Source organism: Homarus americanus, unplaced genomic scaffold (genome assembly GCF_018991925.1).
Source record: "Homarus americanus isolate GMGI-L3 unplaced genomic scaffold, GMGI_Hamer_2.0 scaffold39675, whole genome shotgun sequence".
NCBI lineage: Eukaryota > Metazoa > Arthropoda > Malacostraca > Decapoda > Nephropidae > Homarus > Homarus americanus.
The window spans coordinates 18,383,774-18,398,866 of NW_024736071.1; the positions used below are offsets into that span (position 1 = coordinate 18,383,774).

Here is a 15,093-nt window from a genome sequence, read left to right on the forward strand (position 1 = left end):
ATAAATTCAAGCAATGCTAGTAAAAGGATTAGGTGATTAAATACTGTATACAATACTGTAAAAACAGTGATGAAAAGCCAAGCTAAAAGCCAGGATATATTATTGAGGTGACAGTCTGACCAGGTGGTTTATGACTCATAATTAGTAATAAGGATTCAAGCTTTACATCACCTGAGTCAGATATCTAATGGTCATGGATGTGTATAAAGTTTCAAAGCCAGAAATTAGAAGGTCCTTGTTTCTCAACTACTACTGTACACATCCTTCATTAATCCCAACGCATAGAAGTCTGGTTACATTTTGTTCAATTTGCAGTCACAGTTCTGAAGAGCCAACAAAAAGTTATTGATGCAAGTCCAGAAAATAAGTCCGGAAGGAAGAACTACATGACCCGCTTATCCGTGAGAATGTGTATTACAACTACAGAATACTGTATACTTGTAGTTACAGTTTTACTAAACACACCCGGCACCTCAAATTCTATATGTACAGTAATTTATAACCCAATGCCAGTTTTGAACTACTGTACTGTATTAGAACATAATACCCATCAGGTCCTATGGATATGAACCCAAAGAACCCTTAACTTGGTATCTGCGGCTAACCAATTTACCCCGGGTCATCTCTGCCCTCCCAAAAGGATCCGAGAACCCCACGGCATCTCTAAATGCTGGGAGCTGACGTCACACAATGTTACCATACATTATTCACCTAATGGAGAACTAAATACCAGAGAGGTGACCATGCCATGAGAAGGAAGCCAAAGGTTATTTTGAAGCCTAGTACTGGTCTTGATTCCATTGCTTGAGCTGGTAGACTGTTCCATAGGTCTACCACCCTCTGTGTGAAGATGTACTGAATTTCCTTCATTCTGTATGATAACTTAGCAAGCTTGTAGATATGATCCTCTGTGTTGGTGGTGGTGTTTGGCTGACCCTATCATAAGGCAGTTCCATGGTACCAATCTTCACTTGCAACCTTTGTGGACAAAAGGCCTATATGGTCAGTGCCTGGGCTCATATTGTCTTGAGCAAGTTTTGGTTGGGGCTACACAATTCTCCGCATAATGTGAAGGTAGGAAAAGGTTTACTATGTTTTTATATAATTTTGCAGAAAGGTGCTATAGTGTTCACTGTCATTCACGACTCGGTAGTAATCAGACCTGATTTAGGAGTTATTGTGTGCCGATCCATATTTTTTAAGGAAATATGAAAGAACTCTCCAGAGGCCAAATAACTGACATCTTCAAGTTGAGTTGTTTCGATGAGAGAACAACCAAGTTGTCAAAATCATGAAATGTTGAGTTTACTCGAAATCTAGACGACTACCTTCATTGCCATGCACAACCACAAGTAAGACTAGCTCTAAGCCTCTTCCCAGAAAAACACCCTTATGTTCATATTACTCTCCATGATACATAACAAATGTTCTGCTGGTTTCAATTTCAATTTGATATTTATGCAGCTTAATAGGATGTCTGCAATGTTTATTAATATATACAGTATATATATATATATTTCATGTAGATCCACAATGAAAACGTGGATAAGATAAATCTTGATAAAATCACACGGGAAAAGGGAAACAACGGAGCACCTTAGCTTTCGTCTTTATTCAAGACATCTTCAGATGTAACTGGATTACATGGACAGAGACAAGCTTAAATACACAGGGTGACCTTAAAAACATGAGGTCAGGTCATAATGATGTCATCCACTAATCCCCACACCAACACACACGTAGAGGAGCTTAAGAGAAGGGGGGTGACGTGACTAGTCAGGTCAGGTCAAAAATAAGGGACCCACTAAATAACTATCTTACATCTAGATCAAAGGTTTTCAAAGCATTTTTAACCTTGGGCCACTGACAAATAAATTTATGTAACATATTATCAGTTTTGAACTGACCATCACTAAGGTTTATTGATTTTAATTCCTTAATAAAACTAGCTTCAACCAGAAGTCTTTCTGTGACACAAGACGATTTAAATACTTCTAAGCTTTTTTCCCAAGCAATGGGATGATTATTATTCCTAACATGAACGAACAAGGCACTGCTTTCAGATGCTGTTCTGATATTATACTTATGTTGTTTGATTCTGAGCTGCAGTGTTTTTCCTGCTTATCATGAGAAATGGCCAAAACTACAAATTTAAGGTATACAGAAAGCCCATACAGGTAGACAGTTTCATTCACTTTTTATCGAATCACCTGGAGTCTACCAAAATGTCAGTTTTTTCTGCTATGTTCTTAAGATGTCTGCGTATTTGTGACTGAATTTATTGACGATGAATTGAAACACATTCGTTCCATTGCACAGAAACTCGAGTACCCTTCTGTGTTTGTTGATCGTTGTTTTAAAAGGGCTAAAAAATCCTTTCATTCCTCTCAAACCAGGCAAATTCCTACACTTAAGAATATTTTGACTGCCCTATCGTAATGAATTTGTCCCGTTAGTTCAGTCCCTCAAGCTTCTAAATATTAATGTTGTTTTCAAGTATGACTCAACCATTACCAATATGTTAATAAGAAATAGCCCAAGTTTGAATGTAAATGGAAGTGTTTATTGTATTCCATGTAGCAAATGTAATTGTAATTATGTAGGACAGACAGGAAAAACACTGCAGCTCAGAATCAAACAACATAAGTATAATATCAGAACAGCATCTGAAAGCAGTGCCTTGTTCGTTCATGTTAGGCATAATAATCATCCCTTTGCTTGGGAAAAAAGCTTAGAAGTATTTAAATCATCTTGTGTCACAGAAAGACTTCTGGTTGAAGCTAGTTTGATTTAGGAATTAAAATCAATAAACCTTAGTGATGGTCAGTTCAAAACTGATAATGTTACATAAATTTATTTGTCAGTGGCCCAAGGTTAAAAATGCTTTGAAAACCTTTGATCTAGATGTAAGATAGTTATTTAGTGGGTCCCTTATTTTTGACCTCACCTGACTAGTCACGTCACCCCCCCTTCTCTTAAGCTCCTCTACGTGTGTGTTGGTGTGGGGATTAGTGGATGACATCATTATGACCTGACCATGTTTTTAAGGTCACCCTGTATATTTAAGCCTCTCTCTGTCCATGTAATCCAGTTGCCTCTGAAGATGTCTTGAATAAAGACGAAAGCTAAGGTGCTCCGTTGTTTCCCTTTTCCCGTGTGATTTTGTCAATATATATATATATATATATATATATATATATATATATATATATATATATATATATATATATATATATATATATATATATATATATATATATATATATATATATATATATATATATATATATATATATATATATATATATATATATATATATATATATATATATATATATATATATATATATATATATATATATATATATATATATATATATATATATATATATATATATATATTTTAAAATTATTTCTGTAAAGTATTTAGAGCTTTCCACACACAATTTGATTCTGAATCCTCATCTTGACTACTTTCCATCTTGGTTAAGGCTTTATGAGTTCCTGGTTACAGGTGATGTCAGGTTTAGTTGACAGGATCCTATTAATACAAGTTCAAGGAATTCATGTCGAGAGGAGTTTAGTGATTTTGTGCATATAGGGATTCATTTCCTGGCTAGACTGTGGTACTTCGTCCATTTCACATAATGAAGTCTGTGGGGTTCATACTTGCTGTATATCTCTCTCAATGCTGTGACACAGTCTACAACAATTAGGAGGTCCCTATTTTCCATGTAAAGCTATGACTGGAATGGAGGTTACCATACCTCTTTCCTCAGCCTTTTGGCCAGATTAGGTAAGACCTTGTCGAGTCATTTTTTCAAGGGGTCTAACACCAAAATCATCAAATAAAAGAACGATTCTAACAGTGTCAGGGATGACACCAGCAAGCTGCATTACATAGAGAAGTTTGAAGGTCAGTTTCTATCCCTCTAATACCTTGTTGTGGAGTAAACTCCCTTGGACAGTTGGGGCGAGTTTTGCAGTGCTTGGAGCTCTTCACTTTTGATAGTTTGCACAAGTTTTGAACTGACTGGCATAATATTATAACTCTTGGTTTGATCCTGCAAACCCAAATCGTAACCGAGTTTGTGGGAGCACTTGGCTTCTTAGATCTTTTTGGGGTTATAATTGTTGGTTACCTTTTGGAGTAGCCTCAATTTCCAAGTTTAGGGTTCTGTGAGTATAAACCCATTGGTTTGGTAGGCATTATACACAAGTCGCTCCTCATGGCCTCGTTCACAAAACAAGTTGTCAGGATGAAAATTTTTTTTTTTATTCTAGTGATCCCGGGTCCTAGTGTTTTGGTACCACCGCCACTCCCTTCTCAAGCATTTTCAACCTAATGCACACCTGCCTTCCCCTTGCATCAGATCACTACTGTACTTTGCACTGGACATACCTGTATTTCTATGTGTCATCACTGTGGTACAGCTCACAACAGACGATAGTCCAAGATGAGCAGTCAGGAAACACATGTGTGGTTTCATTGGCTTGGTGCCTTCATTAAACAACTCAGGCGAGTGCGTGACGGCACATCACAGCTCCGTCTCAGCTTAAGAACAAAAATTTATGCATTGAGTTACCATTTTCACAAGCAAAGATAGAGAGGCTTTCATTACACATTTTTTATACTATTAATTTATAGGCAGGATAGTACATATCATTATGAAATTACTGCTAGAAATACAATAAAAGAAGCATAAAGAAGATCAGTTAATGTGGAACAATAAAAAATAAATCGTGCGATACAACAATTACCTCTACCCACCACTCTTAACCTTGGAGAAGAAGACCAACTAAGAAGGCAATTTAATAGCAAGGTAGAACTAGTAAATAAACAGTCGTTGTGTACCGGAGACCTAGTGTTAAAATAAAAAAAATAAAAACAGGCAAAAAGCATGACAATGCTGGGTCATTGCAACCCAATGAAAATTGGCTCACAGCCCACCTTTGGGTCGTGACCCATGGTTTGAAAACCACTGCTCTATCCTATTAATTACTTCCTCAGCCTTATCCATTTTTTTAAATTGCTCAAGTTTCCCCTATTTTTTACTCGAGAATTATTTTTTCTTTATCATATGAGATAGTTTTATTGGCTTTGGTGTAACAGTTTGTACAATACCAGCGACATAATTTAATTTCTAATAAATCCAATAATGTAGAGGCATACATCACATACTCTCATGTTAATGCAATCACTGCCAAACCCCTTTTTCACAACAATTACGTGCCAGAAGAACCTTTGCTGACCTCGAGTCATGCACTCAGGGCTGCTGTACGTCTGCGTATTCCTATACATGCCTCGGCTACTTACTGTATATATGTTTGATGAGCTCAGGTGTGATGCTTCACACAAAATGCCTTAGGCATAAAGCCCCAGGCATGATGAACAAGGCCTAGGTAAAATTTACCATTTGTGATACTCAAGGTGCAATGCCCCAAGTAAAATGTTCTAGGTGTGTAGCCCTAGGTATGGATGCACCTAGGTGTGATATGATACCCTGGGTGTAAGGCATAGTCAGTTTCAAGTGTTTCTCTCCATGAAGTGGGAAATTAGAGTGTATGGTTAAAAGACAGTGGAAGTTAGATATACAATGAGATGCCCCTGGAATGTAAATATAGCTCTGTGACCCACCAGTAATAAACAGATTTCTCAACCATAATTTTACATCTAATGGAGGCTAAAACTACTTCATATATTCCTCTCAAGGTAATACGTAAGGTTTATGACAGCACGGGTTTGTCATATGCAAGATAAAAGCCAACATGGTGCAGTAACATCACAAACCTTCTGCACTTGAGAACAGCACGGGGAAAATAACAATGGACCTTTTCCTAATATTTCACTTCACACAATGAACATCAATACAGTACCTTAATCATTTCCACATTTAAAGGCAGTTTAACACTTTAATAAGTCTCCTCCTAATTAGTCTTTCAGGCACCAAAATAAAGTTCCAGCCAAGAATTAATATCATGCTGGTTTACTCTCAACATTTCTGCAATACACTGGTTATCATTCACTGCACTGACACTTCACACAGCCTTGTGACCATTACTCTGTCGTATCATCACTCAGTAACAAGACAGAATCTGTACTCCCAGCACGATGTTTATTCTTGAGGCGTGTCTTTTGTTTCTTGCGTTCCTTGGGCCTCACTGATGGGCAAGGTGAGCTGGATGTGGAGGCTGGGGAGGTGGAGAGAGGCGGTGTGGATACTTCCTGAGGCACCCTGGGATCTCCAGTGTCACTAGGATATTCATTATCAGAAGAAATTGCAGTATCAGGTATCTGGTAATGGCTGCAAGCATCACGTGACTTTCCAGTAGTTCTGTGAATATTTCTCATCACTAATGACTTCACAACCCTGGCTGGTGATGAAGACAGTGGTGACACAGGTTTGGTCATATTCTTTCGTGGTATGGAAGATACTACATTCTTGGTGGTTTTTCTCACAGTGAAGGTCAGCTTTTCTCTGGGTGTTGTCGTTGAGTCTGTGGTTTCCCTCACGGAGGTGGAAACTGATGGGGATGGTCTCCATGGTGCCCTCCGTTCTGAACCTCCAGAAGAACGTGTCCGTTTGGGTTTGGCAAGAACCCTCCTGCTGCTGGAGAAGAGTGACTTAAGGCGGTGCTGTCCAGGACGCTGCTGGCTCTTGCTGCTCTCTGAGGATAAGATAGGAAGGGTGATTACCTGGTTCCTGCCATACACACAGTCTTAAACTTGCCCATAAACCAGTACATATTCATGCCTATATATAAATGAATGCCCATACATCTGCAGAATACTGGTAGTTTGTGTCTGTAAATTATGGTAAGTATGGTACGGAAAAAGAAAAGTTTCGGTAATACACAACCAAAAATGACCAAAGTAAATAAATTTTATAAAAATGCAAGAAAAAAAAGGCAAAATCTGAAAGAGAAACATACAGGGAGTCCTCATTATCTGTACTGTATACAATATTCGCTATTCATATAGTACCGTACTTGCTTATGTGTATAGTAGTTTTTATCATTTTTTTTTTATTTGTATGCCTTACTCGGTTATATATACAGTACAGCAATCCCGGACCATTCAAGAATTTCATATTCACGCCTTCAATAATTCGTGGGAGACAAAAAAATATTAATATGCACTGCACAGTAATACTACAAGTAATTTGACATACTGTATCTGCTAGCATACATCTGTTGAGGACAGGGGAGGGGAATTACATTTTCACTGGCTCAACTTTTTTTTTATTATTATTAGACCTTTAAAAACTTATGTAATGAAACATACAGTATACGTACTAAAATTATTTAAGGCTAGCCGTAAAGTTCTCTTCCTTTGATCCTTCACCCTCTTCTGCCTTTAAGTCATCAAACAAGGATTTTGCTTTATGCTGAATAACCATAAGGCTCACAGGGGCATTGTGTTGATTCTGGTCCTCCATCCACACAGCTAGCATCTTTTCAATCACAGAACTTCGAATACGACTTGTCCTTGTTGCACTCAAAGGAGTACCACTTCCAGCACTAGCCTTAATCTTGTCCGTGCTGGCCCGGATAGTATGCACTGTTGTAGGGGTTAGTCCAAGCGCACCAGCAATGTCCACCGCACATTCCCCTTTTTCAAAACGGGTTAATGGTCTTACATTACTTCTTTACAACACTAGCATCAGTAGCACTTGATAGGCACTTGGAAGCCATTTCGAATGGTTAGAGTACAGGATTACGAGCAAAAACACTTGAACACATAAGAACGCTGTGGAAGCCTAACAAAGACTGGCGTCACTTGGGTATGCTGTGTGACGTTCCGCGAGTGAGAGGTAATGCGCCAAGCTGATAGAGCATAGCGTGGCAAGACTAGAGAGTGTGATGCGCTGTAAAAAATAGTCGGTGACAACGCAAAAACGACGTTATATCGAGTCATCGGGACGTTAGCCAAATTACTGGTATCTAAAGAGTAGCGACGTTATAACAAAACAACGTTAACAGAGGCAACGTTAAACGAGGACTTACTGTTCTTACATTGAAGGCGATGAGGATACACTTCAGTACCGTAAGTGCCGACCAGTGAAGAATAGAACAAAGTACACAATTCTTAAGACACCACCTTTCTCACCTTTAACACTAATTCCATCGTTTCAAAATGCTTTTTAACAAATTAGAATTCATGTCTGAACAACTGCTTCCTAGACTGCAGCTGTTCAAACTCAAGGAGTATTGTTTGAGTGGCATTGTGCTGGTCTTTGCTAGTAGACACTATACAGTTGCCTCCATTTATAATGGTTACAGTGGATGGCACATTCTGTAAGATGTGGCACTACAGTTTGTTTACATCATAGCAAAACTAGCAGAATGGGCAGAACTACCCTCGCTACAGTAACCATAGCAAAGATGCTAAATAAGCAGCGGAGTCTCCCTCTACCTGTGAATGTGTACATTTCTTGCATGGATATAGTTTTAATATAGATTACCAAGTAGAATGTCATTCACTCTAGTCAAAAAAGCTGCGGAAAGATCAGTGGTATGTTAACCTGATTAGTACATCATCATTTAGTAGCTATGTCACTTATTAAAATATTTTCAGGTCTAAAATATTCCAAGAGAAAAGATAATTTCTATTAAATGTGGTTACTGTATTGTGTTATTGGAGATAAATATCATGTTACTCTAGAGTGTAATAATCAAGATATCAAAGAAGAGAGAGACAGGTATACATGAGGAGCACAGAACTAAAGAAAGACAAATACCAATACAGTACACATATGCCCCAAAACAATACATATGATGCCTTTCACTTGCATCAATCAAATCTGACCTAATAATGCTACAATCAGCCACTTGAATCACTTCAATATCTTCACTGGTTCTAAAGTTATGGTAAATTGAGGGTTCACAAACTTAAACTGCATTTTTCTGTTTTTTTTTTTCATTTACAGCGCTTGTCCTACTTCAGTTTTGTGTGCCTCGTACAGTACTGTACCAGGATTTTATAGAACCCATCTAAGTCGTTTGAAATTTGCTACATCAATGCAAAAGACTAATCTAAGAACCATCCATAACGTGGGGGGCAGAGGATGCACATGCCTAAATTGTAAGAAGCACCACACACACTTTTTTGGCACTGTTCATGGCTGGACTGTAAAGAGAAAGATAGCAGTCAGAAGAATCAATCAGAGAAGTGACAATAACAGTGGCAAATATCTGTGAAGCTGGCAATAGCAATATACTGTATAGTAAATATAGACAAAAAGTCTACTGCCTGCACTGGAGTAGGTAGTAGGCAGCTACCAAACAGGGAGGTACTACCGCCTGGGAAGATATTGGAAGCATAATGTGTTGTCTAATGGTAGACCCTGCTGTCATATGGCATCACGAAAATTGTGACCAAGTCCCAGGTTGCTGATCTGACTTTCTGCTTCATTTATACGCAATTGCAGGGCCTCAATTGTTTCTCTTACCATTGACAACACAACACACATACGGTATATCGTTTCTCACTTTTGATCTTGTTTTTTCATTTTTGTATTTATAGTTTTACTATTAATATTATTATTATTATTACAGTTACTGTATTATTATCATAATTTTTTTATTTTTGTTTGTTTTATCATAAATTTTATTTATTATGAATTATTATGACTATTATTATTATTATTATTACATTTTCGCCCCCCAGGCCCCAATGTGGGTCAGTGACCTGTGCCCGGGTGGGCCAATCCCTGTATAAAAAAAAAAAAAAAAAAAAATCTATAAAAAAGTTTATGTGCATGTTTATATGACCCAAAATATTCCAACACAGAAATCTGTCCATCAATAATGAGAATTTTCACAACTTCTGACATGTAAACAAACTTGATCTTTGTGATCCGAATATAAAATAGAAAGAATATTGCATCGTGTTTTCATCTTGATAGAGTACTCACCAAGTTGTGTTTCAACAGAGTCATGATCATGATGGCCTTGGTTGTGTTCCTCAGAGTCATCATCAACGGCGGGCTTGTGTTCTTTCTTTGCCCCCCGAAATGAGCGCCATAATGGTGATTTAAGAAAGTCACGGCCCACCAACGATGTCTTGTTACTAGAGGGTAGAAGGCCACTTTCTGAGGACACTGAGGCCACATCCAGGTCCCGACACTGAGCATCATGGCTCTGGTCACAGTCTTGACTGGGTTCTTGGGTGGATTCGAGGCTAAGATCTTGAGGATCATCATGCTGAGGTAAGCTTTCAAAGTTTACAAATGTAGGCGAGGCAGTAGACCACTGTGTTGTGGTGGGCGTTTGTATAGGGGACGGAGGAGAGTGTTTCACAGGCAGGAGTCTTGTGGTAGGAGTATAATGTGAATCTTTGTTTTTCACTTTCCTGAGGGTGAAAAGTTTGGTTTCTGAAGAAATCGGTTCACTGTCTTCATATTTTCCTTGTGTCATTTCTGTCTCTGAAGAATTTCTGAATCTGTCTTGAGCATCAGTGACTTTGTCATCTGCATGTGGTAAGTGAGATTCACCATCAATAATAGTCGCTTTAGTGTGTGAGGACCCTTGATGCACTGGAGGCCCAGAATCTTCCCCAGCAAGTACAATTCTCTTGGAGGCGACATTCTGATCAGTAGAGTTGTCAGAGTTGTCCACATCTACATTATTTCTTGCAGCAAAGAGTTCAACTGGGACATCTCTTGGATCTTTTAATCTACAATGCATTAACAACTTCTTGTGGTATCTGCCGACAGTGCGAATCTCCGAGTGGGAGTACTGTTGACGGCGTGGTGAGCGACTGTCGGCAGTGGCTCTGTAGAGATGCTGTCTTCTCTTGTAGTCCATGGTAGCATACCTGGCGAGGCAGTCACATGACACCTGCTTCCCAAGTGATGATGATGATGTTCTTGAATCAGTGTCAGCCCCACAACTACTGCTGACTGAATTACCATTCACTTCCAGAGTTGTCTTGGCTTCAATTAAAGGCAGGACGGAAGAGTTTATATTTTTGCATTGCTGTTGCTTCCCTCCATGAGTGTCAGGAAGCTGGGAGATGACCCGTGAAATCTCTCCATCCTTCCCAGGCAAAGTACCTGTAGTTCCGTGGGGACCATTATTTCCCATTATTTTGGGTATCTGCTCCTTACTGTTGGATATTATATCTTCGCCATTAGTCTTGAGGTCCAGTTCCTCCTTAAAGTTGCCAGCATCTTTTGCATCTGGATCTTTTATTTTGTTGATATTATTACTGCCACCTGATTTTTCTTTTGTTTGTTCAAAGTTCGTGGGTGGTTTGCGTACGCAGTTAAGCGTTGTAATTTCTTTCCGTCTCTTTGTGTCTTTTGACACTTGGTTGGCTGCGGTGGTTAGAGGACCACGCTTCATTTCCATGGCTTGTTTTTCATTAATAGTTCCATATGAGGCATAAAACTTGTGAGAGTTCCCATTATAAGAGTATATGGCCCTGGAGGGTCCCCGCTGACTGTGCAGGCTCTCCCGCCACTGGACCTCAGGAGAACGCCACTTTGAGTCGATGGTGGCGCCATAACGGGCATGGCAGGTGGTGCAGAGGCCAGCACGCACCTTCCTCTGTCGCTCCCTGTAGGTGAGGGCTAGTGCACATCCCATCCCAGCTGCTCCAAGAAACATCCTGTGGAAACCCAAATTTGTTAACCATATTGTCCGTTATTATGTCAGGAATTTTTGTATAGATCAACTTCCAAATATAATTATAAATACACCGAGACGCTACCTTAATTACCTAGATACACTTAGCACCAGACAAAATTGTGGTAAGGCACCTTCTCTAAATATTCTTTGCCTCAAGTTAATTTTGTGTCATAACTGTACCAAATCAATGTAGGTAAAGACAATGAATAATGCTGATATTGTTTTATTTGTGGATATGTTTTGTGACTGGATTTAAGTTAAATAATTAGGTTCACTAGCTCACTCTTATGACCCATTGTTCTTATATAATGAGTTGTGTTATACTGTAGTGTTAAAATGTGTTATACTGTCAAACAAAGGTGAAAGGGTGACCGACTCCCAAGATGACATAAAACATGCGGACAAGGCCAAGTGTTGTTCTGGTCAACAGTGAGCAGTAATTAGCGATGTAGTGTGTATGATCTAGCACCTCGACCCCGGCATCTGTGGTACAAGGTAAATTGTAGCCTAATCTGACACACACAATGCAATGAATAACTGAAGAAGATGGGGAACTCCTCAAGTTTATAAGGCACTCGAGTCCCAGGACAGTACAATCTGACAGCAGAAGATACACATTAGAGTGGATGTTTAAAAATAGGAAAATAGATGAAATATTAAAGAAATATAGAAATTTTGCACCTAGAATATAACTATGTACTATAACTGATTATATGAAATATTAGGGATTTATGAGAGTCCTGAGGGGGACATTCCTGAACTGGGGTGGGGATGACTTATGCCACTTCATCCCTTTGAGATGTATTAATGTTTTTTGTGTCTCAATAAACGTATCAATCAAGATACACATAAGAGATACACACAATGAGACAAAGTGACAAATAAACACTGAGAAAATGAGTGAGCTGGAAGAGTTACTCACCAGAGGGAGGGGTTGAGGAGGAGGGTAACAGCGAAGAGTGGTGAGGGGTAGTGCACACAGAGTGCTACGTGGAGGCTCAGCACCGCCAGGGAGATGATGCTCAGCACCACCGCCACCACCGCCCGTGCACACCCCATCACCCCCACACACCACCACTGCACACTTCCAACACACACCTCCAGTGCGGAGTTTCACACTTTCTAAGCACAATTTCGCCATGAACCCCGAGCAAATTTGCTTAATGACTCCATCATGCTGTCTCAAACGCCAGTTCCAAAGGTATGCAGTTTTACCAGACTGTTCCTTCCCAACAGCTAGTTTCTCAAAAACTGTCGTGTTGTACACTTCATCCAGAAAGATGCATACATTGTTTCACCACAGCCACTTTGTGCACTTTCACAATGAGCCCCACTGGATAGGGTTAAAAAAATAGCCTCATAATGTTCTTTCTTTTTTCACTGACGAAACAGTTTTTCACTATACTGTACATCACCATTACTAAGCTTAATGAAAATATTTGTTGCTACATGCAGTATCATCAAACACCACCACCCAGTTTCACCAACAGGCTCCAGTACATTTTCCACCACATATCCTGCCAAATGTCACTAGACAGCATCAGTTCACAGTTCTAACAAAGATGCTCCACTTTATGGTGTCAACAAATAGTTTCACCTATCTACACCATCGCGCAATTTCCTCCGACATTTTCAACAAACTCGTACTGCTGTTATATGGTAACTCAAACACTGCAGCTACACTGTACAGTTTCAACTGGCAGCCCCAATGAGTAATTTAAACACATATCTTGACTCTGTAGTTAAAAGAGACTGTTCTGCTGTGCATCGGCCACTATGAACCAACAGCTACAGTGAGCAGCTTAGTCAAAGTCTTCAGAAAGCACTTCACCCATACTCCATCATCGAATAGCTTCACTTGACATATCTAACACACAGTTTCACCAAGCAACACAGCTCCTGCATCCAGCAGGCACAGATGCAGGTGCAGCATCGCTAGACAGCCTACCCATGCAGTTTCATCGGGCAGACCCAATGAACATTTTCACCAATCCCACTGTGACAGTTTCTCGGTGAAGGCGTAGCACAAAGTCGAGCAGCTTTCAAGTCAGTACAGCGGGTCACAGTGCCCTCCAAACTGGAAAGAAAAACAGAGATTGTGAGATGGCAATACAAACACAAACTTTTCCAGCCCTGAATATTTTAAGATAAGAAGTCCTTTACTATGAGTGAAATGTAACTCAAGGGAAGAAGCCAATTGCTTACTGTCACAAATAACCAAGAAAATAAATTTTAAAGTAAAAATTTATATACTGTACTGTACATTACATGCAAACTAAAACAATATAAACTATATTACTTGATTTGAAGGTTTCTTTCCCTGCGAGGATTATCCTCCAGATATGTAAAGTACAGCACCAGCACAACTGACCCTTGTTCTAATTTCGCCAGCAAATTAAACTTCCAAAAATAAAAGTGAATAGGCTTTTTCAGTTGACTACATTTCTATTTACATTGTTTCATTTCCGAAAATAAAAGTGAATACTCTTTCTGTAGACTGTATTTATTTTTTATTACTACCAGGCGATTACAAATGATCTTCCAATTTTAAATTTTTTTTTATGAAAACAGGAACAAAGTTACAGCAAGATACTGTACTGTAAGAACTCGGTATTATCAAGCTACTGTATTGAAGTTCAACGTGAGCTCCGTTAGTGATTCTGCGGGCATCATCAAAGCGGTACGGTTTCCCTTCATTAATTTTGCAGCCTATCTTACTAACCTTTTCTATCAGCCTCATGTATTCTTTCCTTCAAATCTTCCAAAGTTGCGAAGTGTGGTGTAGTATTATGAAGTATTGTGTAGTGGTGTAAACAGTACTATGTAGTATTGTGTAGTGGTGTAAATAGTATTATGTAGTGGTGTATATAGTATTGTGTAGTGTGATGTAGTATTGTGTAGTGCGGTGTAGTATTGTGTAGTGTGGTGTAGTATTGTGTAGTGTGGTGTAGTATTGTGTAGTGTGGTGTAGTATTGTGTAGTGTGGTGTAGTATTGTGTAGTGTGGTGTAGTATTGTGTAGTGCGGTGTAGTATTGTGTAGTGTGGTGTAGTATTGTGTAGTGTGGTGTAGTATTGTGTAGTGTGGTGTAGTATTGTGTAGTGTGGTGTAGTATTGTGTAGTGTGGTGTAGTGTGTGTGTGGTGTAGTGCGGTGTATTGTGTAGTAGTATTGTGTAGTGTGATGTAGTTGTGTAGTGCGGTGTGTGTAGTGTGGTGTAGTATTGTGTAGTGTGTGTGTAGTATTGTGTAGTGTGGTGTATTGTGTAGTGCGGTGTAGTTGTGTAGTGCGGTGTAGTATTGTGTGTGTGGTGTAGTATTGTGTAGTGGGTGTAGTATTGTGTAGTGTGGTGTAGTATTGTGTAGTGTGGTGTAGTATTGTGTAGTGTGGTGTAGTATTGTGTAGTGCGGTGTAGTATTGTGTAGTGCGGTGTATTATTGTGTAGTGTGGTGTAGTATTGT

At 39.2% G+C, this 15,093-nt stretch overlaps 1 protein-coding gene across 1 annotated transcript in view; it reads right to left on the reverse strand.

The window, feature by feature from the left end:
- Positions 1 to 3,406: 3,406 nt before the first annotated feature.
- The window catches only part of LOC121871866, a gene marked incomplete at its 5' end in the record, with an annotated part of 38,013 nt that continues 26,326 nt past the window's right edge, over positions 3,407 to 15,093 (reverse strand). Inside the window, 3 exon segments of the mRNA XM_042374439.1 lie at positions 3,407 to 6,669; positions 9,918 to 11,614; positions 12,557 to 13,711. Of these exon segments, the coding sequence (XP_042230373.1) occupies positions 6,059 to 6,669; positions 9,918 to 11,614; positions 12,557 to 12,693 (2,445 nt within the window). The 3' untranslated portion in view covers positions 3,407 to 6,058.